Source organism: Hirundo rustica, chromosome 1, assembly GCF_015227805.2.
Source record: "Hirundo rustica isolate bHirRus1 chromosome 1, bHirRus1.pri.v3, whole genome shotgun sequence".
Taxonomy (NCBI): Eukaryota; Metazoa; Chordata; class Aves; order Passeriformes; family Hirundinidae; genus Hirundo; species Hirundo rustica.
The window spans coordinates 87,109,785-87,131,319 of NC_053450.1; the positions used below are offsets into that span (position 1 = coordinate 87,109,785).

The window sequence follows — 21,535 nt, forward strand, 5'->3', positions numbered from 1 at the left end:
TCTCTATTCAAGCACACATGATTCTGACAGAATAAGGCTATATATATATATATATATATATATATATATATTAAAAAAAGAGTTTAAAATAATATAATGGCAAAATGGTATGTGGTTATTGAAATAATAGCCAAAATTTAACTCCCCTCAAAACGAGGTATTAGTAAGACCAACCACAAATCTGTGTGACTGCTCCACAAAATGATGTGAAAAGGTGCAGTGCCTGTTTGCCTGTGACTCTGGGTCACGCAGCTCCAGGCCAAAACAAAAGTCTGCACCAGTTTACCCTGGACTCTGGAATACCACAGCTGCTTGAAGCTCTTTTTTAGACTTTTCAAGTAGATGACAGAGAACACCACCCTCAGTAAATGGGAAATTAACTCAAAATATCCTAAAGTTTATTATCACTCTGAATACAGTCAGCAATTACATACAGAGAAGAAGAAATAAGTTATGTGCCTTCTTTGCACAGCCAAGAAAAAACAGATACTGTAAACTGCAATTCTGTCACTGTACACCTACAAAGAAGTAAGACATCTCTTCTGGACAGAACTGACAATTTTATTTTTTCCTGCATTTCTTATCTCAGCAACAAACTACCATTTTGGTCAGAAAACCATGCCTCTCTTTTCTCATTATTGTCTTGAACTTTTTTTGTTTAATCATAATTTAGACTTTTTTTCCTCCCTAACACACAGAAACATAAACAATCTGCTTGCAGACCCTGTCAATCACAAACTTCATTAGAAGTTTGAAGTGAGAAGAAGGCTCATTCAGCTTGGATAACTGTCCATACAAAATTTTAACACGGCTGTTAGAATACCTAAGTGATAGAAGTGCAAAAAAAAAAAACACTGACAAGACCAGGGACTAAAAGCAAAGTAAGATTTTTCCATTAAAGTGACCAAATAAGGTATGCTGGCAGTAAGAAGAAGAAACTGATTTCTATAAAAGAGTGGTTTTAAAAAATTTTTACTTGGTGTGAGTTATGTTCTCCAAAGAGTTGTTAGCAGAACCTTAACAGCTTTGTTTGAAGTCCTCAGTCCCTTTGAAGAACAGGTCATATTGTAAGTATGGGTCAACTTAACCTACACTTGTGCAAAAAGCCAGGTGCTCTCCTGAAAGGAACTGAGTACAGAGAATCTTCTATTCTAGAACTGTATCCAGAGAAGCCTCACTATTAAGACTGAGGCAAAGGGGGCAGCAAGTACCTTGACCTTGCCCTCATCCTGTCACTAAGTTTACTTCTGCAAACAACAAAGCATGGAGATTCTGCTCAGCCCTTCTTTTGTTGCTGGTATATCTATAGAAACATTTTTTATTTTCTTCTATGGCAGTAGCCAGATAAAGTTCCAGCTTTGGCTCTTCTAATTTTCTCTCCGCATAACCTCATGACATCCATGGACATCCCTGGCGTAGTCTGCCCTTTCCTCTACAGGTCAAAAACTCTGAGGATTTTTTTTTTTTTTTTTCTTTTTTCTCCTGAGTTCCCTCTAAAGCTCTCTGTTCACCCAGGACGGTTTTCTTCCCTGCTGGCTCATCTTCCAGCACATGGGGACAGCCTGCTCCTGTACCTTGAAGATTTCTGTCTTGAAGAATGTCCAGCCTTCCCGGACACCACTGTCCCCTAGGACTGTCTCTCAAGCGACTCTCTCAACAGGTCTCCTAAACAGGCCCAAATCTGCCCTCAGGAAGTCCAAGGTGGCAGTTCTGCTGATCCCCCTCCTTACTTCTGTGAGAATTGATAACTCTGTCATTTCAGGTTTGCTGTGCCCAAGGCGTCCTCCGATCTTTCATCACACAACAGTCCCTTTCTCTTGGCAAACAACAGGTCCTGTGGGATGCCTTCCCTGTTTGGTTCCCTCACCAGCTGCATTGGGAGTTATCTTCCACACGCTCCAGGAACTCCTAGACTCCTTCCTCTCTGTGGTATTATATTCCCAGCTGACATGTGGTAAATTTAAGTCCCCACAAGAAAAAGGGGCAGGATTCTTGAAACTGTTTTATAGTGCTATGTTCCATGAGTCCCTAAAATCAGATCAATAACTGTGTCAGTCAAAGTAGGAAAAGCAACCAACACTGAAAAAAAACAGTGCACATTATTTTGCTCAGTTTTGTTCCTAGGTTAGCAGTCATCTGCAAAAATCAGATTTACTAGTTTTAAAATCTTGAAGGACATATCTCAGATGAAACTGCATGCATTCAATTAACTTGTTTTCAATGCAAAACCTGTTTTGACAAATTTTCTTCTCTGATTCTTCTGTATTCTGGGTAGCTTTATTAGTCAAATAATATTGCACATTCTAAAAGAAAACATAAATTCCATTAAAATGCAATTTAGAGAGACAAGAAAAAATGTATCTATATATAAAAATACAACTTCCACCAGTTAAAAGAGAACATAATGGATAACTGAAATAAATTCACAATAAACCAACAAAGACCTTAAAAAAAAATATTTGCAGAAAAATTCCACTAGAGAGGCTCAAAGCTTCTGGCATTTCTCATAACTACAATAAATTAAAGAAATAGAAAGCAAATGAGCTGGAAGCATGTCATATGATGTTAACCAGAACTTATTGTGCATTGTTAGGATCTTTATAGGGCCAGAAAGGCTAGGGATCTGAAAATCATAGAAAGCTGGTTAGCTACACTTGGGAGATCTTCCAGGTCCATGTCATACTTGAAACAGGCCTGCATGCAACAAGGTGAGGTCAGCCATGGTGCTCTTTGGCTAAAGCTATTATGAAAACCTTCAAAAATGGAGATGACAAACTCTCTCAGGGCAGACTTGCTCCCATCCTGCACTGTCCTGGAGACAACTCCCTTCCACTAGATTTCCATGTGTTAAGACGACTGAGCTTCAGTCACATTAAAGAAACAAGAAGTTTTAAAGTTTTGATTATCTTCATTTGCAACCAGATGTGTTTTAATGGCTTTCACAAGTTTATTAATTCTTTTGTACTCAAACCACTCATATGCCATTATTTAAATCACTAATAATATTTAGAAATATCCCTTAAATCCATTTAGTTGAGACTATATTAACATATTATAAAACATCAGAGGTTCTACTTTTTGTCAACCAAGCAGAAGAAAATAGCACACTTGTTAAAAACCATCTTTTTGACTTAAAACCTAACATCTTGCCTCTCTGCATATTGATTTTTCTCTGGCACAAATCATTCACCCATGCTCCGACTGTCTTCTTGGGTAACATGGCAGAAGGGCAGACATAAAATTACTCACAGTCTAGTAAATTCCCTCTCCCTGCTGTTAAAACCTGGCCTACACTTCTGAGTGTCCAAACACTGTGACATTTACTTCAGGACACTGGAGATGCTCCTGTTATTCCGAAGGCTGCCAGTGGTGACCTCAGTTACTTTAAGACACGAATGATATTCTTCACAGTTACCACAGAAGTTCTATTGGGTGGCAGAAGAAAATCTATGAGATGACATACAGAATATATTTACTCAGAGAGACATAAAACAAAAAAGGTGAATTTTCCATCACAATTTACATGTACATGTGTCCTGGTTTTGTCTGGAAAGTCAAATTAAAAATTAATTATCTTCCTAGTAGCTGGTACAGTGCTGTGTTTTGGATTTCGGATGAGAGTGATGTTGATAACATGCTGATCTCTTAGCTTTTGGCAAGCAAGATTTACACTAAGTCAAGAAGTTTTCAGCTTCTCACACCAACCCAACAGCAAGCAGGCTGCAGGCACAGGAAGCTGGCAGGAAGTACAGCCAGGATGATCCAAACTGTCCAAAGGGATATTCCAAATCATGTGGTGTCATGCTCATTATATACACCAGGGAGAAAGATGGCTGGGGGCTGCTGCTCAGGAACTGGCTGGGCATTGGTTGACAGCAACTGTACCGTGCATCACTTGTTTTATACATTCCAATTACTATTATTATCCATTCCTTTTCTGTTCTATTAAAAAATCTTCATCACAACCCACAAATTTTACCTTCCCCCCCCAATTCTATCCCCCATCCCACTGGGGAGGAGGAGCAAGCGAGCACTTGTGTGGTGTTTAGCTGCCACTAAATCAAACCAGAGTAACCCAATTAGGATAAAGCACAGTAAGCAAATAAAGAGACAATAACCAGCTGATCATACTCCAGACATACTCCTACAAATATGCAGTTTGGAGTAATAAAATATTCTCATACTATCTCGCTGAAGTCATGAATCAATAGTATTTATCTGCAATACCTTCTACTTGGCTGCAAGCTGGTTCTTTACACAAAGTCCTTGGGTTATCTCCCATGCAGTGCCGTATCACATTACAGCAGCCCTGAGGACACGCAGGGCTGCTTATCTTGGCACGCAAGAAGCCAATGGGGTGTCCCTTTTACCTATGGGTGCGGTGTAAACACCGAGGCAGAACTGTTGTGGTCACAGCAGACCTCTAAATGTAACAGCTGCTGATCATTTCTTGTTGGAAACTGCTATGGCTTTTCGTGCTCACAAACATGTATACACCACAAGGTTTTAGACTGTTTCGGATTTTACGGTATCTAAGGACAGGCTCATCAAAACCAGAGATCTTTCCTTTAAGGAAAGACAGAACTTGCCTGTGATATGGTGTCAAAAACCAGATCTGCACAGTAAACAGATGGTGGTAACACACCATATAACTTCTGTCCTTTAAAATCTGCTGTGGACTTCACTTCCTCATTACTGAGAACATGCCATGGCCCAGACATGAGCTTCAGCTGTTCACCAACTGCACACCTCAAGCCATCTCCATTACATATAATCCTGTCTTTGTTAGCCAGAACAAGGGTAATCAGGGACACTCAGGGCAGCAAAGAGCAGGAGAAAGCCTTGATAGCAACAGAATGTGAGGCAAACACACACTACTGCATGGAGTCAGCAATGAAGGTTTATTAGCGCCAGCTCATTTTCAGCCCCACAGTCCTTTTTCTCAGGGTACTCCCTCGCACTTGAGGTTTGTGGAATACTTGTGCCTTGCAGAACACAGAGCTCACCACAGCTATGCAAGTTTAAAGGATTCTGCTCCCAGTGTTTGCCTGAGAGATGATTCACAGCACAGGTAGCTCACGTCTCTTCCCGTGGTCCAGCTGAGTGGTAAAGTAAATGAACCACCATTGGGCAATGCAATTTTGTCAGAGTGGGTGAGCAGCCCCCCCTGCGAACACAGCAGATAGCTAAAGGAGACCAGGCCTACACCTAACTTTTGCAAAAAAGAATAGCATGTGCCTTTCACTGACAGCCAGAGAAAGCAGGCAGACAGCCTAGTATCCTGCGTGGCGGGAAGAGTGAACCCTGATCCCTCATTGCACCCGGAGCGTGGACACAGCACATGGTGCCAGGCTTTGGCTGCAGACTGACCCCAGCTCTCCTCTGCTAGGAAATGGGCAGCACACACACCAGACATGAGCTGTACCAGGTTCACAAAATTACAAAATCACAAGATCATTAGGGCTGGAATGGACCTCTGGAGATCTTCTAGTCCAACCCCCTGCCAAGGCAGGGTCACCTTGAGCAGATGACACAGGAACACATCCACATGGATTTTCAATGCCTCCAGAGAGGAAGACTTCACAACCTCCACGGGCAGCCTATTCCAGTGCTCTGCCATCCTCATTGTAAAGAAGTTCTTTGTCATGTTGAAGTGAAACTTCTTATGTTTTAGCTTTTGGCCTTTGCTCCTCATCCTGTTGCCGGGCACCACTGAAAAGAGTCGGGTACCATCCTGTTGACACCCACCCCCGAGATATTTATAAGCACTAATGGGCTCCCCTCTCAGTCTTCCCTTCTCCAGACTGAACGGGCCCAGCTCCCGCAGTCTCTCCTCAGAAGAGAGATGCTCCAGACCCTTCCTCATCTTTGTGGCACTCCACTGGAACCTCCCCAGCAGCTTCCTGTACGGAGGGGCCCAGACCCAGCACAAGTACTTCAGACTTCAGGTTGGGACAATCTCTGTCCCTTCTTCCTAACAGCCCATCCCCTGCTGCTTTTGAGGCAATCCGGGGCCTGGCAGAGGGTCCGGGGACTGCCCATTCCCTGCGCTGCGAGCCGGGCCCAGGCCCGGTGCCGGTCCCGCTGTCGCCCCAGGGCACGGCTCGGCTCCTCCCGAGGCCGCAGCTCGCCCGCGCCCCTGCCCCAAGCAGCGCCGGGACCCCACGCCAGGGCGGGGAGCCCCGCGTCCGCCGCCCCCCGGAGCCCCTCCCCGCACCTGTAGTTGTAGGCGCTGAAGCGCTGGCTCTCCCGCAGCAGGGCGCGGTACAGCCGCAGCACCTGGGCACGGCTGGACGCTGCCATGTTGCCGACACCGAGCGGCTCCTCCCGCGGCGAGGCCCCTTTTCCCCGCCCTCCCGCCGCCCGCGCCGGGCGCAGCCGCGGCGGAGCGGGGCCGCAGGGCCGGCGGTGAGTGGCGGCGCGGAGCGGCGGCGGCCGCGGCTCGGCCCGGGCCCAGCGCAAGGCGCGGGCGGGGCGGGGAGAAAGCGGGTCCCCAGCCGGGGCAGCCCCGGCGGCGGGGGGCTCGGGGGACTCGGGGTCGCTTCCCCAGTCCCGCCGGGTCGGGCCTGCCCGGCAGCTCCCGGGGATCGCAAGGCGCGACTGCCCCGGGGGTGCCTGTCGGGCTCGGCCGTGCGGTTGTGAAGGGCCCGAGGGCGGGGAGGGAAGGCCTGGGCCACAGCGAAAGCGAAAGCAGCGCTCAGGTGCTCTGCTGGGCGAGGGCAGCGGCGCGGTGTGCGCGCCCCGTACTTGGTGTGCCACGGGGAGGTGGATGCTGGCGGGGGGAGATGGATGTCGGGCTGGAAAGGAGCAACAAGTGAGGTTACAAGGGGTTGCCTCGGAATCGCTGTATGAATTTGCCGTCAGAGTTCATGTACAGCAGAGCCCACGAAGATAATTTGGAGTCTGGAGCTTCTGTCTTCATGAGGAGAGACTGCGGGTGCTGGGCCTGTTTAGTCGGGAGAACAGACTGAGAGGAGATCTCATTAATGCATAGAAGTATATCAAAAGTAGATTACAAGAGGGTGTTGCTAGGTTCTTCAGTGATGCCTAGCAAAAGGATGAGGAGCTGTGGCCATAACCTGGAACCCAAAAGTTTCACCTCAGTGTGGGGAACAACTTTACATTAAGCATAGCAGAAGAGTGTGTGCAGGGAGCTTGTGGAGTCTCACACTCTGCAGACATTGAAAACTCACCTGGATACGTTCCTGTGTCACCTGCTGAAGGTTACCCTGCCTTGTCAGGGGGGTGGTACTGGGTGATCTTCAGAGGTCCCTTACAACCCCAACATTCTGTCATTCTCTGGAACCACTGTAGACCATTGCAGTCACTCTACATCTGTCCTAGTGTACCAGGGCCTGTTGTGTTGTAGTGGTGTTTGAGTTTTTAATACCTGTTTTTAATACCTGTTTTTAAAATTAATTCTGTTATTTAAACCACACATCAAGCATCCTCCTTTGCTGAAAGTTTTGCCACTGCAGAATAAACTTTGTAACTTACAGGTTTAATGCCGTAGCTGTATTTAATACTGATTTTTAAATTTTATCAGCAATACAATTTATTGCTGATAAAATAAGAGGAGTCTCTTGCACACCTCCACGGATGGTAGTTGCACCATCTCTCTGGGTAACCTATTCCAATGCTTGACCACCCTAACAATGTATTTTTTTTCCCCCTAGTATCTAATCTGTCTCAGTTTAAGGCCATTTCCTCTGGTCCTCTCACTGCAGGCATGGCAGAAGAAATCAGTCCCCACTTCACTAGAACCTCCTTTCAGGTATCATGGCAGGGTTTCTACTTCCTATACAGATTGTTACTTATATAGTAGATGTTTAAAAACAGCTACCATGTAGATATTCTACATGTCTCTGGCAAAAGTGCTTCAACTCCTGCTTCTTAGTTAACTCAGGTTTTATTGCATATGCATTTGAGTATTATCGTCAATTGTAATCTGATGGAATTTACAGTTTGTTGCAAAGAACTAAAAAAGTTCCATGATTTTGGATGTAATTTGTGTAGCCACATGAATTTATTTCAAATTCACCTTTACAGGTATGCTCTGTTTTAGCAGCCCTTTTAGGCTTCTGGAAATGGAGATTTTCTGTATGTAGAAAATTTCTTGGATGTTCTCTTTATCAAAGCCCAAGCTAGAAATGTTACAGGAAATATAGAAAAACATATGCAGCTGCAGTACTGGGATAAGCATCACACTTCTGAGGCCTTCCCTTGTAAGTTATAAACCACTGTGGTTTGGGTTGGGTCTTGGCATTCAGGACACCCACAGGGAGAAATCCAAAGCAAACATGCCCTTTGTTTGCCAATGGGACCAAACAAATTCTCTTTGTAGCTCAACCCATGTTGTTGCAAATTGCCGTGCCAGAGGCAGAGCCCATGTGTGGTGCTGGTGCTCCCCATCTTTGCAGCTGTTGGTGGCTGGGCTGCTGAATACACGTTACAGCAGAACTCTGGCTGTGTGTCTACAGACTTATCATCTTCCCTGAACGTGGCAGTGGCCACCCTGCCCTTTGTTATGAGGGTGGGCTTCAGACAGCTTAAAAAGATGTGGTTCTGTCACGTACAGAGACAAACTTGGGTTTGAGAGTTGAGCAGAGTTACGTGATAACATTCTGTGGATGTGTGGCACTTGTGCCACCTAATTTTACAAAAGACCTCAGGTATTGTTGGAAATAAAGTTTTTGTGGTACAATCCTCAGCTCTAAAAGATGAGGGAGTAATTGGGATGAAAGCATTCAGCAAATTTTGTTTACAAGAACAGTACTAATTTATTGACAGTAATTGCTTTCCACCAATGAATATAATAAGTTATTGTTATATAGTCAATGACTTAGGATCACGCTTTGTTAAGAGTGTATAAGCTAGAGAACACGCAAAATAATAAGAAAAAGATAAAAGATAAAATTACATCCTAATCGTGCATGTGTGTTTGTATGTCACATCTGACCTAACAGTGACATATTTGAAAAGTAATTATAAACTATTTTTAGATAGCCTCAGATGCTAATCCTGAAACCTGGATAGTTTTTTTGTGAGTTCTATTTTTTCTTTTTTTCTTTTTTTTTTTTCTTTTTTTTTTTTTTTTTTTAGGTAACCATGGTTTTTGCTTGAAAAAGCCTAGAAACCTCCTATGTTTAGAATGAGCAGTAAGCACATACTGTGCATGAATAAATGCAAAGTAAATGTATCGAAGGAGAAAAGTCTTTCTTCTTGTCTCCCTTTTCTAGCTTCACCTTTAATACACTCAAGGAGGGAAGATCAGTTTTTTGCAGAAACTAGGCACCTTTGTTCAGTTGGGTTGGCGCTGTTAACTGGAAAAATTAGTTATTTTCTTGTGCATTTGTTATTGTGTTTTCTTGGAAGTGATGGGTTGTGGTCCCAGAAGTTGTGTCATTCTGCAGGAAGTGGACATTGCTGTGACTGGGATACACGGGTTTCTGCTGGCCTTTGTGCACCACTGCAACCCTGCAGGGAATTCAAGGGACAGACACAGCCCAAATGACCGCTGTGTGTCCTGTGACCCTGGAGCCTGTGTATGGGGAAGCAGCAATAACCACTTCATTAGCTGACTCCTCATTCCTGAGGAGAAAACTACACTTGAATTTAGGGTTGGTGGGTGTTCATTTGTACAGAAGTCTTTGCTTTCAGGCTTTGGTCTGGGAAGGAAGGTGGCATGTGCCTTGCCCTTCTGCATCTCTCAGCATAAATAAGCACTTTGAGAGGATATAATAGTATCAGTACCTGGAATATATAAGTGTGTAGTTGCTAAAAGTGGGGAGGGAGAGGAAGGAATTTGGATGAAGTACTTGCAGAACTCTATACTCTTGTGGACTGGAGTGGAATGAAACAGCTTTTCTGTTCTCTGTGACATATTCGATGTTGTCTGTTGCTGAATTGTTCCTTGTGGTGCACTATTTCAGCTTTATGGCACAGCACTGAACACTTTCAGCGAGCATGTACTTTCCTGGTATGCTGCTGTTGGTTTTCATTATTCTTCTTTTGGGGTCAGAAGGATAATTTATGGTTGTGATATTGTAATCTCTTTTAATAATTGCTTTTCAGTTTGTGAAAACATGCTAATTTTCCCATGCTGCAGTGGCGTGGTGTCTCTTTTCTTTCCTTGTCTTAGTTCTTTTTTGATAGGGTTGTGCACAGTGAGATCCTACACAGTGTAGAGTAGGACCTTTAAAGGAAGGATTATAAATCACAAAAATTTTGGGATTTCAGTGACAAATGTAACAAACTATGATTTAACTGTTCTCTATGGTGAATTAAGATTTCCACAGCATCAACAGGAGGCATTGAATGACCCTCCTGTTTAAAAAATTACATTTAGCTGGTTGTCCTGTAGAAAAGATCATTTTTATTTAGGAGGAGAAACTTGTATATTTCACATTCAGCTATACTCCTGATTTTTTTGTGCATGTAAAAAAATTCTACCTGGAAGTTCAGAGGGAAGAAAAAAATGGTGACAAAGGTTCATGCTGATGAAGACAAGAATCCAACAAAAATTAATATTTTTGCTGTGGTTTTTTTCGTTAATCTGAAGTCTTGCTCAGAAATCTAATCATGAGAAGCATAAAGGAAGGATTAATGAGATGTTCTCATCCATGACCCCATAAATTCCGAAATGCTTTGTTTGGTGTGCTTTCCAATGTTTTATCAAATTTAGCCTGAAATAACTTCCCTTTCTGTGGGAAAATATATTCTATCTTATATTGTATTGCTGTTAAGAAATGTTTTCTCATGCTCATCCTATGCCGCCCTCTTCCCTGAGTTCATCCCACTTTTTCATTTATGCCCCTTTAGAGTCATGCTGTGTAATCCCTCTCTGTCCTCTGTGATTTACACTATCATTATATTTCTCAGTAGCTGTCAGCCAGACAGGCTAAATTATGTAGTTATTTTGACACTTTTTTTCTGCCCTGTTTCAGAGGATATTGAAAATCTTAGCTTAAGAAGCAAACTTAGCTGTAAAACAAGGGCTGATACTTTGTTTAAGAGCAACTGAGATTCTCTTTGTAGCCGCCCCTGTATATTTTTTGCTGACTTGTAATTTCCAGTTTGGGAGTTTGGTTACAAGTGGTACTGCCAATCTTTTGAGTTAAAGATCATGATTGCACCTAAGATATTTTGTTGGAGCAAAGTTCTTTCTTCCCTTGAGTTTATTTTTTGTCATATATAAATGTGTATGTGAATGTGCAGAAAAACATAAATATGTATTCAAGCATGCACACGGTCATGCTGTGGTGGTAAAGGTCATGGCCTTCATCTCAGATTCTCTGTGTTTCAGCCTTGGGGATTGGTGCGCAGCTAACACAGTGATGTGTTGGGGGTTTTGTTTGTTTGTTTATTTGTTTGTTTTTCTGCTTACCCAGTCCCATGTCTCAAGTACGTGAAATCAAAGACATCCTGCTGCTTGTGTGCATCCCAATTCTTCTGCTCCCTGGATTGTGGGCATGACCTTTCTTGTCAGATAGCACTAGGGGCTAGTTCCACTCAAGGACTTCTGCTTAAAGTCTTTCCCTGAAAATCCACTTCAGATAGCCATTTTCTTACGAATCCTTCTTGTGTGATTATTTGTTGGAAACAATTCCTAGATCAAAGTATCGATGGGCGAAGTATCATGTTGCTATAAGGTAGTGTGGATCTGATGTAAGAAAACATGTATCCAAGGAAAAGTAAAAGTTGGAAGGTCTTCTATAATGTGTTTGAAAGGTGTGGCCTCTGATAATGGGACATGTGGAAGGAACTAATATGTAATTTTTTTTTTTTTATTGAAAGAAAAGCAAAATTGTTGTTTACAGTGGATGGGTAAATCAAGGATTGAGTGGATTATAAGTAGGTTATCTGTTTAGTTTTCTGACTGTGGAATGAGGGGAGGGGGAATATGATTTTCCACTTGTAACACATTTTCATTTTATATGGTGTTGTGCATCCACATATTGTAGAAGGGAAGCGAGGTGACCTTGCACCTGAGAAGTAACAGCTGTGTTAATTACCCAATACGGCCTTGCCCCGGATGAGTTACAGCTATGTCCAATAAGAGTAAGTGTGGTAAAAGGGAGTAGGTTAGCTGTGAGAGGAAATCACAAAGAAGGATCCTGGGGGGAGAGTATCACTGCTGTGAGGTCAGTCTGGGTCTGCAGTCAGAGCCTGTTGTTGGAACCTGCAGACACAGTCTAGCTAGGTAAAAGCCTGCAGTCAGAGTCTGCAAACTAATACATGCAGTCATAGTTTAGCAGGAGATAACCAGCAATCAGGCGCTACAAGGGAAACCTACAGTAGGAGCTTGCTGCAGCCAGAGTCAGCGAATGGTTGGAGTCAGGATGGCTAAGCTGTAAAGAGGAACAAACCAGGACCCTTTTCGTGCTGTGATAAGTAAGAAGTCTGTGTCTCAGCTCATTTCTGCCCTTTAACAAGAGGGCTGCTGCAACAATGTATGACTTTTTGTTCTACCTCGACTTTCGATCCAGGAAAAAGAATCAACAGTTTGAATAGGAAGCTGAAGCAAATTGTTTCTGGAGATGAAAGAATGCTGTGGGGCAATGCTTTAACTGAAATGAGGAAAACAATATAGCCACGTTAGGAATTGTAGTGTAGAGTTTAAGATAGTTACTTTTGCATGATCCTTGACATTTTTGATCTTTCATCTTGTGTCACTATTGGTTTTATGTGCTCAGAGCTCTGACCATGAGTGATAGTGCAGTAGGGACATGTTCCTTTATATATCACGCTTCTGATACATTTGTAAGATCAGCTGAATTGTTGATACTTTCTTACATGCCTTCACAGTTCTAGATAGAACTCTCTTTTTATTTCTGCTTCTGCCTTTTATATCTGGGGTGACTGTCAACATTTTTCTTTTAGCCTGAGAAGGAACAAAGCACTGACTAAAACTAACAGGCAAAAGAAGCAGAGCTGAAGAAAGATTATCTTTGCTTGCAGGTAAATAATTAAAAATAAATTTAGCTTTCTGAATCTTTGACACCAGCACTGCCAGCCTTGAATATAATCCCTTTGAAATCTGCCTAACTACCTAGGCTGCTGTTCCGTGTGAGGAGAGGTGGTAGAATTAGGTTCTCATGTTACAGACCAGCTATAATTGATGTGGGATGGGATAGGATAGATGTGATGCTCTCGTGGATGGAGGGTGAACTCGGGGAGCTATGGAGAGGCAATAGTTTGGATTTTGCAAACCCCACCATTAACCTTCCAGTCTCTTACCTGCGTGACCTCATGACAGCATCAGGGAAAGGCAGTGTGTGTCAGTGGCTCCTAATAAGGTTTGCATCTTCTCTCCATCTGGAAATAAGTGTTGATTTAGATGGGGATGCAGACCTGTGAAGTGAAGGTGCCAACTTTCCTACAGGGATGGGTTTACATTCTGCTGGGGAAGAGGAATGGAGTAAGAGATAGTTTGAAATACTGTTCTGGGAATGTTCGTGAAAGTTGATCCGTCTGGAGACCTGAATTAAGTATCTCCTTGTCCTGCAATTTCTGTGTTTAGCTTTTTCAGGTATGTTTTGTAGCCTAGTATTGGTTTTGACCTAGGTCAGGTTGTGGGGATTTTTATTGTTGTTGCTGTTGCTTTTATTTTGTTTGTTTTAACCTGGCAGTAACGTACTTCGTTTCCTTTAATTCCTTCTTAGGCACTTGATTTTAGTTACTGTTTAACTTTTTCCTTTTTTGGGAATGACTCCTGGTTAAGTAGATGTGCAGCATCTAAAATGGAGAAAACACATAAACAGAGCACGTTACCAGGTCCTCACACAGATTTAACAGTACTTTTATTTTCTTGTGTGTATGTAGGATTTCAAAATTGGTTTGACTTTCAAGAAAGTTTTCAAGACTTTCACTGAGAGTGTTCTTACTTTTGAGAGAATTTGCATAATTTTAAAATTTCTTTCTTATTTTGACTATGAAGATAGCTTTTTTCAACATTTGTTTTAACTTTGATTTTATTACACTAATTACTTACAGTGTGATAATTGCATAGTGCATTACACCAGCTCTTCCCATGGGAAGGTAATATTGTAAAATGGACAGATATGGTATTGTACATGTAATATTATCACATATTGACTCCATACAGGTTTGTTGAACTTAGAATAGCTGTGTGCTTTTTATGTTGGCACACTAACTTTGTCAAGTTTTATGAAAGAATGTTGGTCTAAACAAATAGATGTTGCTTGACAGAGGTTAACTTTTTCTGTTTCCCTTCTGTCCCTCTTCCTCTCTGCACAGATTGTCGTTTTTATTCCACCCTCCACTTCCACTCACAATGTCTCTTATTTTTATACTGCCATTTTATCGCTGTTCTGTTGTGGTAGGTTATATTCTTAATATAGTATTCATTCTGCAAACAGAAACCCTGCTGGATAGATTTGAACTAAGTATGTAGGAACACTATGTGTATTCTAGTTTCTTTGTCAGACTTCCTGACTTTTTATTTAAAGGATTCCTTTTTTAATAAACTAAATTTAAGAGATATCGCAGATTCTACAAAATCCTATTTTGTCATCTGATATTAGGAGTTCATTTGACCCTAGTGTCCCCTGGGGTCTCAGTCCTGACTCTGAGTGGCAGACTCTGCTGGGCCTGTGTGGAACACAGTCTTTCAGCATGTGGCAAATTGCAATTCTACAGATGGTTTTAAAGAAAACAAACCAAAACAATTATTATGTTTTAATTTGGATTCTCTCAGTTTGTAACAGATGTGGCATTAACTGAAGATTGTTTTGTCATATGTGACCTTGAGCTATAATAACATCTTATTCTTCATTAATAATAAAAACTTGGTTCTTTTATGTTGTTATTTTCTTTAGTTCCCTGACTTTTGTATCTTCTTTCACCTAGTTAAATGTGTATGTGTTGGCTCAGAATGAAAGATGAGAGGATGTTGCTTTGGTATCTAAAGACTGGATTAAGAAATACTTCATGTATAGTCTTAAATATATACATATGTACACACACACTTCTGTGCTGTAGTCTGAGATGTGCATTCTGAGTTCTGTCTTAAGTTTTCTTTCACTGAGGCTTGTTCTGGAGGGAAGTGTGACTTGCAAGTGTCGGGTGTCACAGAAGGGTTCTCTGACATAATTAAAATATGTAGTTTTCTCAAAGCCTTTCAAACAAAGATTTTCTTTTGTTCTTTGAGCTGGGCTTTGTTTAGAGTAAGTATATCAACACTAACAAACCTTACAGGAGATGTTGCTCAGGAACATTACAGATGTTAAAACATGAAGCTGCTTGGGAGCTCATTATCCCAGGGAGCTGTGAGCCATGGACTCAAGTGTTTCCTATTTTCTAGCATTAATGAAAAAGAAAGAAGTTAGCATTATCAGTATTGTTCTTTTTAGCGTGATTCTTTAAGCCCTTTTTTTTTTTTAACCTGGTGGTAGTGGGTCTGCATGGTGACAATTTAAATCTGTGTTGTAAGTCATGCTTGCCTTGCTTTGCTTGCTACAGAATATTTTGGAAGTAGTTCTTCTGTAACAAGTTATTGGAGATGTCAGCACCTCTGCAATCCTGTAAAGGCAGTCAAGTTCAGTTGTAATCAAATACAGTGTTACGAGGTGAGTCTGCCTGAATACATATGAATTAATCCTGTCTGGAAACTTTTAAAAAAACCAGCACAGTTGTAGCAGGAAATTATAACAGGATTGAGCAAATGCATTTTCAAATTTGACTTGTATTTATTTGAATAGGCGGAACTTTAATTTGAGGGGGCTTATATTTATCATGAATATTTATCAGCAGCATTGTTATAATTCAGTGCCAGTTGTTGCAGTTGAAGTATTTTTAAGGAAAATGCTACTTTTTTTTTACCCTTAGGCTTTAAACAGAATTATTGTATTTATTTAACTGTAGTTACAGAAAATGTTTCATAATGTAAGTAGAGTTTTGGAAATCAGATGTTCTGTCTTTTCGTAACCCATATGCATTCATAACTGTAGAATATGCCAGGTAAAATTTTTAAGCTGGTTGATGGAGGTTGGCTAGGTAATTAATTCTTGAGTGTCTTCTTGGGTACACTTTTCCTTAAAAGAGCAAAATAAGTCTTTCATCTTGCAGCTTAGCAGTATATTGAAAGACTGGGGAGGGAGTACACAGGCTTGGCATTCATGTGGAGTTTAGAAGAGGTACATTATCCATTCACCTGTGGGAAATTTTAGCTCTGGAATCAGGAAAATAACAGCAAAGTAATTAAAAAATAAATATGTAAATAGAGTAAATAAGTTTGCTAAAAAGACCAGGGTAAAGGAAAACAAACTGAAAATGTTAGCAGTGAAATTTTACTTCAATTTTGTTTTACCTTCTGAAATTCATATTGCTGAGACCAGCCATATTGCGATAGATACTGTGTGCGAGACTTGCTGGCAGAGCTGTCTGTATGTTGGAGTCCAGGGCATTCCTTTTGTTGCCCTGGAGGGTCAGGGACCTGGGCAGGGGGGTCTGGGACCCCAGCCCAGAGCCCAGAGAGACACTGGATTTGATCTCAGTCCATGGGAGAGGCTTCTTGCACTTCAGGAGGCATTGCAGGCCACAGGAGTGTGAAAAATAGTAGTTTAGTATATCACAGGGTGAAAAAACAGTGGGTTTGGGATTTTTGGCATTGAAGTGAATGGGGCAAGAGGGAGAATTTAGGGCGTTGTCCCTTTCTTCTTCCTTCTTGTTCCCTCACTCCATTTCTGCAGTGACGTTGGCACAAAGTAGTTAGTGAGGATTGGGTCAGAGTAAAGATGACCTTTTTAGTAATAGTGATAGACACTGGTAATAAATAGTAAATAAAGAATGCGTAGCAATTAGTATAAAAGATAAGGACAGCCCAGAGACAGGAGGAGTCACCAGATGTCTGAGCCGCGGCAAACATCTTTTGGACACTGAGAAAATTGTAAGATAAGAACTAATAAACAAAGCATGTAACCTTGAAGACTCCGTCTTTTCCTGCGTTTGGCACTGAGCTTTGCAGAGGGCCAGAACTCTAAAACCACCTGGATGCCGGGGAATTTAAACTCCTGAAAAGGAGCCCCGACAACTGGCACCCCAGATGGGACAGAAACATCTGTATTGTTTTCGAATTTTGCTGTTCATGAGAGTCCAGCCTTTTGTGTAGGTTAAATGGGTTGGAATGAACTATGTCATTTAGAAACTGGTGTGGTGAGGTTTTGGTGGTGTTTTTTTGTTTGTTTTTTTCCTTTTACAGCATGCAAGTCAATGTAGGCGAGCTGCTTTCCCCTATACTTTTGGTTTATTCTTTTTTTTTTTTTTCCATGCTTTACTCGTGTTTGCAGCCATGTGATTTGTGATCAAATGTAAATGATGATGTAGAGTTTCTAAACAAATTTTGTTTGCTGTAACATAGTATATATTTGCAATTCTAGCTTAAGACTCTGGGTTAATAGTTCTTGAGAGATGAAGCAGTGTTTTGCTTCTAGACCACAGTAGCAGTAAGAGAATACAACAGCCTAAGTCACTAGAACATAAATGGGAGAATAAAAAAAATCTGGTTGTTGATTTCTGTTTTGTTCACTCAACAGAAAAGATCTTCAGTGATAAGGAATTGTACAAAAACAATAAAGATTTTCATATTATCTAAGAAAAAGTGTTGCAGTAAGTAGAACTTACTGCTTATTAGGTTCCATTTAACATTTCGAAGACAGTGGGCTCTTATTAAGGAGAATGAGCTGATAGTAGTGTTTTAAAGTATAAGAAAGTATCTCTTTTCCCCTCAAGAGCAGTATTAGCACCTGGGTAAGTTTACAGGACTCAGTTTTTACGCATCGTACCTTAAACTACGAGTCTGTTATCCTGCAACTATGCTGTACTCGGGCAAGGGCTGAGTTTAAGAACCATTTCTTACATGTCTAGACTCAGTAAAAAAGCCCTGCTAACATTGTTTTTAATTGGCTCTGCAGAACACTTCCCTGTCAAAGCGAAACAGAAGAAAGATGGTAGGGATTTCAGTCATCATTTTCTGACATCTCTCTCCTGACATCTCTTTCATCTCACACAGCGGTTGAGAGGGAAGGGGCAAGCATACTGGGAGATCATTTCACATTCCGAATCAGGATTTTAGGGCTCCGTGAAAGACAATTTTGTGTTGCATGGGAATAAAATCCTGCGGCTCTGACTCACTGGTCATGAATTTCCCAGTAGCACAGCAAAGTTGTCCAGGGCTTCTGAGCAGGTATAGCGAAGGAGACCTGAGGTGTGGTAATAAAAGTTATAGTAGCACCATGCCCTTCACTAAAACCATTGGTTGTAGTGTGTTTCTCCAACATGAAGCAGAAGGAGCTGATGATTAAAAAAAGGCCTTTTCCAACACAAAATGCTTCAAATCTGTCTTAGAATAGGAAAGATTTGAGGTGGATAACTAGGCAGTGCTGTATGCATAAATGTTATTGAAACTATGTCGAAACACTATTTTTCATTTAAGCTTGTGCCCCTGTATAGGTGGAATGTGAAGTTTCAGGCATATGGACCCTATTCTTCCTGTTGAAAGCTGACAACTTCAGTTTTGATTTAACTGACTGTTGATTCTTGAACAGGAAAGATTATGTTTTAAAATTTAATTTCCTGTGTGATACTCATTGCGTTTGAGACATTATGTGGTGGCTATTAAAAGTGATATATATACTGAATTCCCAAATAAAGATTTTAGAGCAACTCCTGCCCAAGTCTGTTTTAAAGAAATGAGAGCCTTTAGGCGTATCTGAAAGGACATTTGCTGAAACCAGGGCTACAAAGCACCTGGACAGCACTGGGAGATGAGTTTTGAGATGTTAAAATTAAATTATCATTTTTAATAAAAATATTTAGTGAAGAAGAAAATGTGAAAAAACAATGTTAATAAGAATTGAAGCAAAGGCTATTCAGATGAGTTTCATAAATGTCATGTCCAGTTTACTGACGTTGTTTGGCAGTTGTGGCATTGCATTTCAGATTTAACTAGAAATAGATGTTTGATCTGAGTACTGATTTGATTTTTTTTTTTCTTTTAGATGACATTGTCTTTCTGTTAATTTTAGAAATCCTTATAAATTTAGTGCCCTATTTCCAGTACATTGGACTGACATTTTACAGGCTCTAGTATGGAAATACATTTTTGCAGGGGTGAACAGTGGGAATGTGTATGAAAGAGAGAGTTGAAATATACATAATGAATGTGTATGAACGAGACAGTTGAAATCTTTTAAAGCTATTGATATAACAGTAATACTAGTCGTTAGTTTCAAACCTGGAGTAGTCTCTAATCCACCTTCATGGAAAAGGTTACTTAATTTTATGCAATGCAGTCAACTGTCAAATAATTAATTTAAAATTCAGATCTAAGGGGAAATATGAAATCACAAAATCTGTAGACTCAGATGGAGTCCTCTTCACTTTCACGCTGTTGGAGTGCTTTTTGATAAAGAAGAAAGAGGATGGAGTAGCAGCTAGATGTCTGGAACTGATCCACAGTTCATTGAATTAAACTGAGATTTTTTTTTTCATTAACTTTGATCATGCTTGGTTTGAACCAGTATGCATGTGATTTAATTAGTAGCAAACTCAGGAAATTCTGGGATTTTGGCTTTTCTAGTTCCTTACCTACTGAGATGGTAATTACATTATAACCAATATATTTGTGTGTCTATGATATGGCAAGTGCAGAAATACCCACAACTGGCTTTCCTAGTGGTGGACCTCCATTTAAGAGAGACATTTTATGCTAAACTTAAACATTCTATGCTAAATCTTTTTCTTGCTTATGATAAGATCAAATCTGTTTATCTTCCATTCATCACACATAAAACAGGTCTATGGAAAAGGGAAGCTTTATTCTATGTCTCATTTTGAAATACATTAACACCGCTTCCCTCCCCAAGATGCTATATTTAGCATTAAGGGTTAAAAATGCAAAGCTTTGATAAGTTCTCTTTGCCTCAGAGCAATTAGGGTCTCTAATATCAAATGTTTAATTATCCAACAGAGTATGTTTTTATCATGGATTGCATTGATGGTATCTTTATTAATGTCATCATTTTATTTATTTATTTTTAAATTTCTGTAAAGCAGTGCAGCTTCATGTTGGGATATCTTTATATTTATGCAAGTTTGAGATGCAACTAGAGAAGACTCCTGCTAAGGGCAAATTTGTAGGCAAAGCTGTTGGACAGTTTTAGTTCAGAATGGCTAAACTTCTCCTCTGAAGCAATTGAAATGTTTTTACCCTGATCCAGATTTCTATCACCTTATTCCTTCCTATATTGTTCGTTGTTAGCTGAGCTGCCCCAGTGCCTTACCTGGGGCAGTTGGTAAAGTTAAGGTCCTGCTTGGGCCGCAGGAGAAAGGGTGGTGGCAGCTGGCTCTGGGTGTTGACGCTGGACACAGATTCAATGTGGATGTGTCCTGTTTGCTTTGGCAGACCCTGATGTGAGTTTAGAAGTTTATGAAATCTACCAGGCTTCTTGTGGATTAGTAGCATAAATAGGAAGAGTGGGTACAAAAATCAAGGGAGAAAGACTTGTAAGCTAGCACCAGACTTCCTTGATTTAGCAGTTGTGTAACTAGCCATAAATCTTTCACTTGGATTTGCTTATACTTTTGGCAGTTTGCAGCCATTTTTTAGCACAATAAATAAGAATTCTGTAAGGTATCAATGAAAACTAGCCTGAAAAAAAATAGGTCTGTGTCAAAAAATATTAAAAGGACTCTTGATATTTTTTTTTTCTCAAGGGCATTTAAGAGTTACTGAAACAACATTAAATACGATACCAACAAAATGCTGAGGTTTTAGGTGGTATTTTCCCTACTGCTTTACATGAAAACATTTTGTAGCAACTGCAACATAACACAGAACATAGGCACCTTTTGAGGCAGACATTGCCTTCTCAAATAAGTGTGACACGTGCCTAGGCCATGCTGATGTGTTATTTTTTAGCATCTGCAATGATTTTGGTGTGTATTACAAAATTATTTGTCTGCTTGAGGGAGTGATCCAGACAACAGAAAAGGAATTAAGTAGGTGATCCAAGTATTTATTTGTTTTATATGTTTCTAGCTGCTGATTGATGAGCTTATATTGCTACTTCTGCATTTACAATTGAGAAGGAATGTTGGTAAGCAAATGGTTTTTCTCATTTGCCTTTGCTTAGTTAAAAATTAGTAGCTCCTTTTAGAAAGAGACCAATATTTTTAAGGTACAAATCTGAGAAACAGATGAATAAAGATGTATACAGAGTCTACTTACTCAAGTAAGTCTGTCATACAGAATTAAAAGCAGAAAAATACTGTTTAATGTATTACTTAATGAATTGTGAAGCAAAATAGCTTATCTTGCATGTTACATATTTTGAGACAGGATAGTTAAAAAATCAAGGTATTATTGTACAAGTTGGGAAAACTTCTCTTACTCCGACACAAACCTTCTTTTTGACGACTGCCACAAAATTTCTAGGATATAATTGAAAAATAGTTCTCTGTCCTCTACTGGTTAGGAGTTGGGATCTGGTTCTTGTGCTTGGATATGTCAGTT

The 21,535-nt window shown here is 40.7% G+C and overlaps 2 protein-coding genes across 10 annotated transcripts in view; one reads left to right on the plus strand and one right to left on the minus strand.

The window, feature by feature from the left end:
• The window catches only part of LYRM4 (LYR motif containing 4), an 87,432-nt gene extending 81,068 nt beyond the window's left edge, over window positions 1–6,364 (minus strand). The window contains exon 1 of one of the 2 annotated variants that reach the window (XM_040061941.1): window positions 6,218–6,364. In XM_040061941.1, coding sequence (XP_039917875.1) covers window positions 6,218–6,303 — 86 coding nt within the window. In that variant the 5' untranslated portion in view covers window positions 6,304–6,364. The remainder of the gene's footprint in view (window positions 1–6,217) is intronic. The other variant, XM_058420317.1, reaches the window with a different exon arrangement.
• An 18-nt stretch (window positions 6,365–6,382) lies between these two features.
• Window positions 6,383–21,535, plus strand: part of FARS2 (phenylalanyl-tRNA synthetase 2, mitochondrial) — a 233,197-nt gene continuing 218,044 nt past the window's right edge. For 2 of the 8 annotated variants that reach the window (XM_058420296.1, XM_058420313.1), the window contains exons 1-3: window positions 12,150–12,393; window positions 12,489–12,577; window positions 12,881–12,960. The gene's annotated coding sequence lies outside the window, so the exon portion shown is untranslated. The other 6 variants (XM_040061857.2, XM_040061876.2, XM_058420299.1 and 3 more) reach the window with 6 other exon arrangements.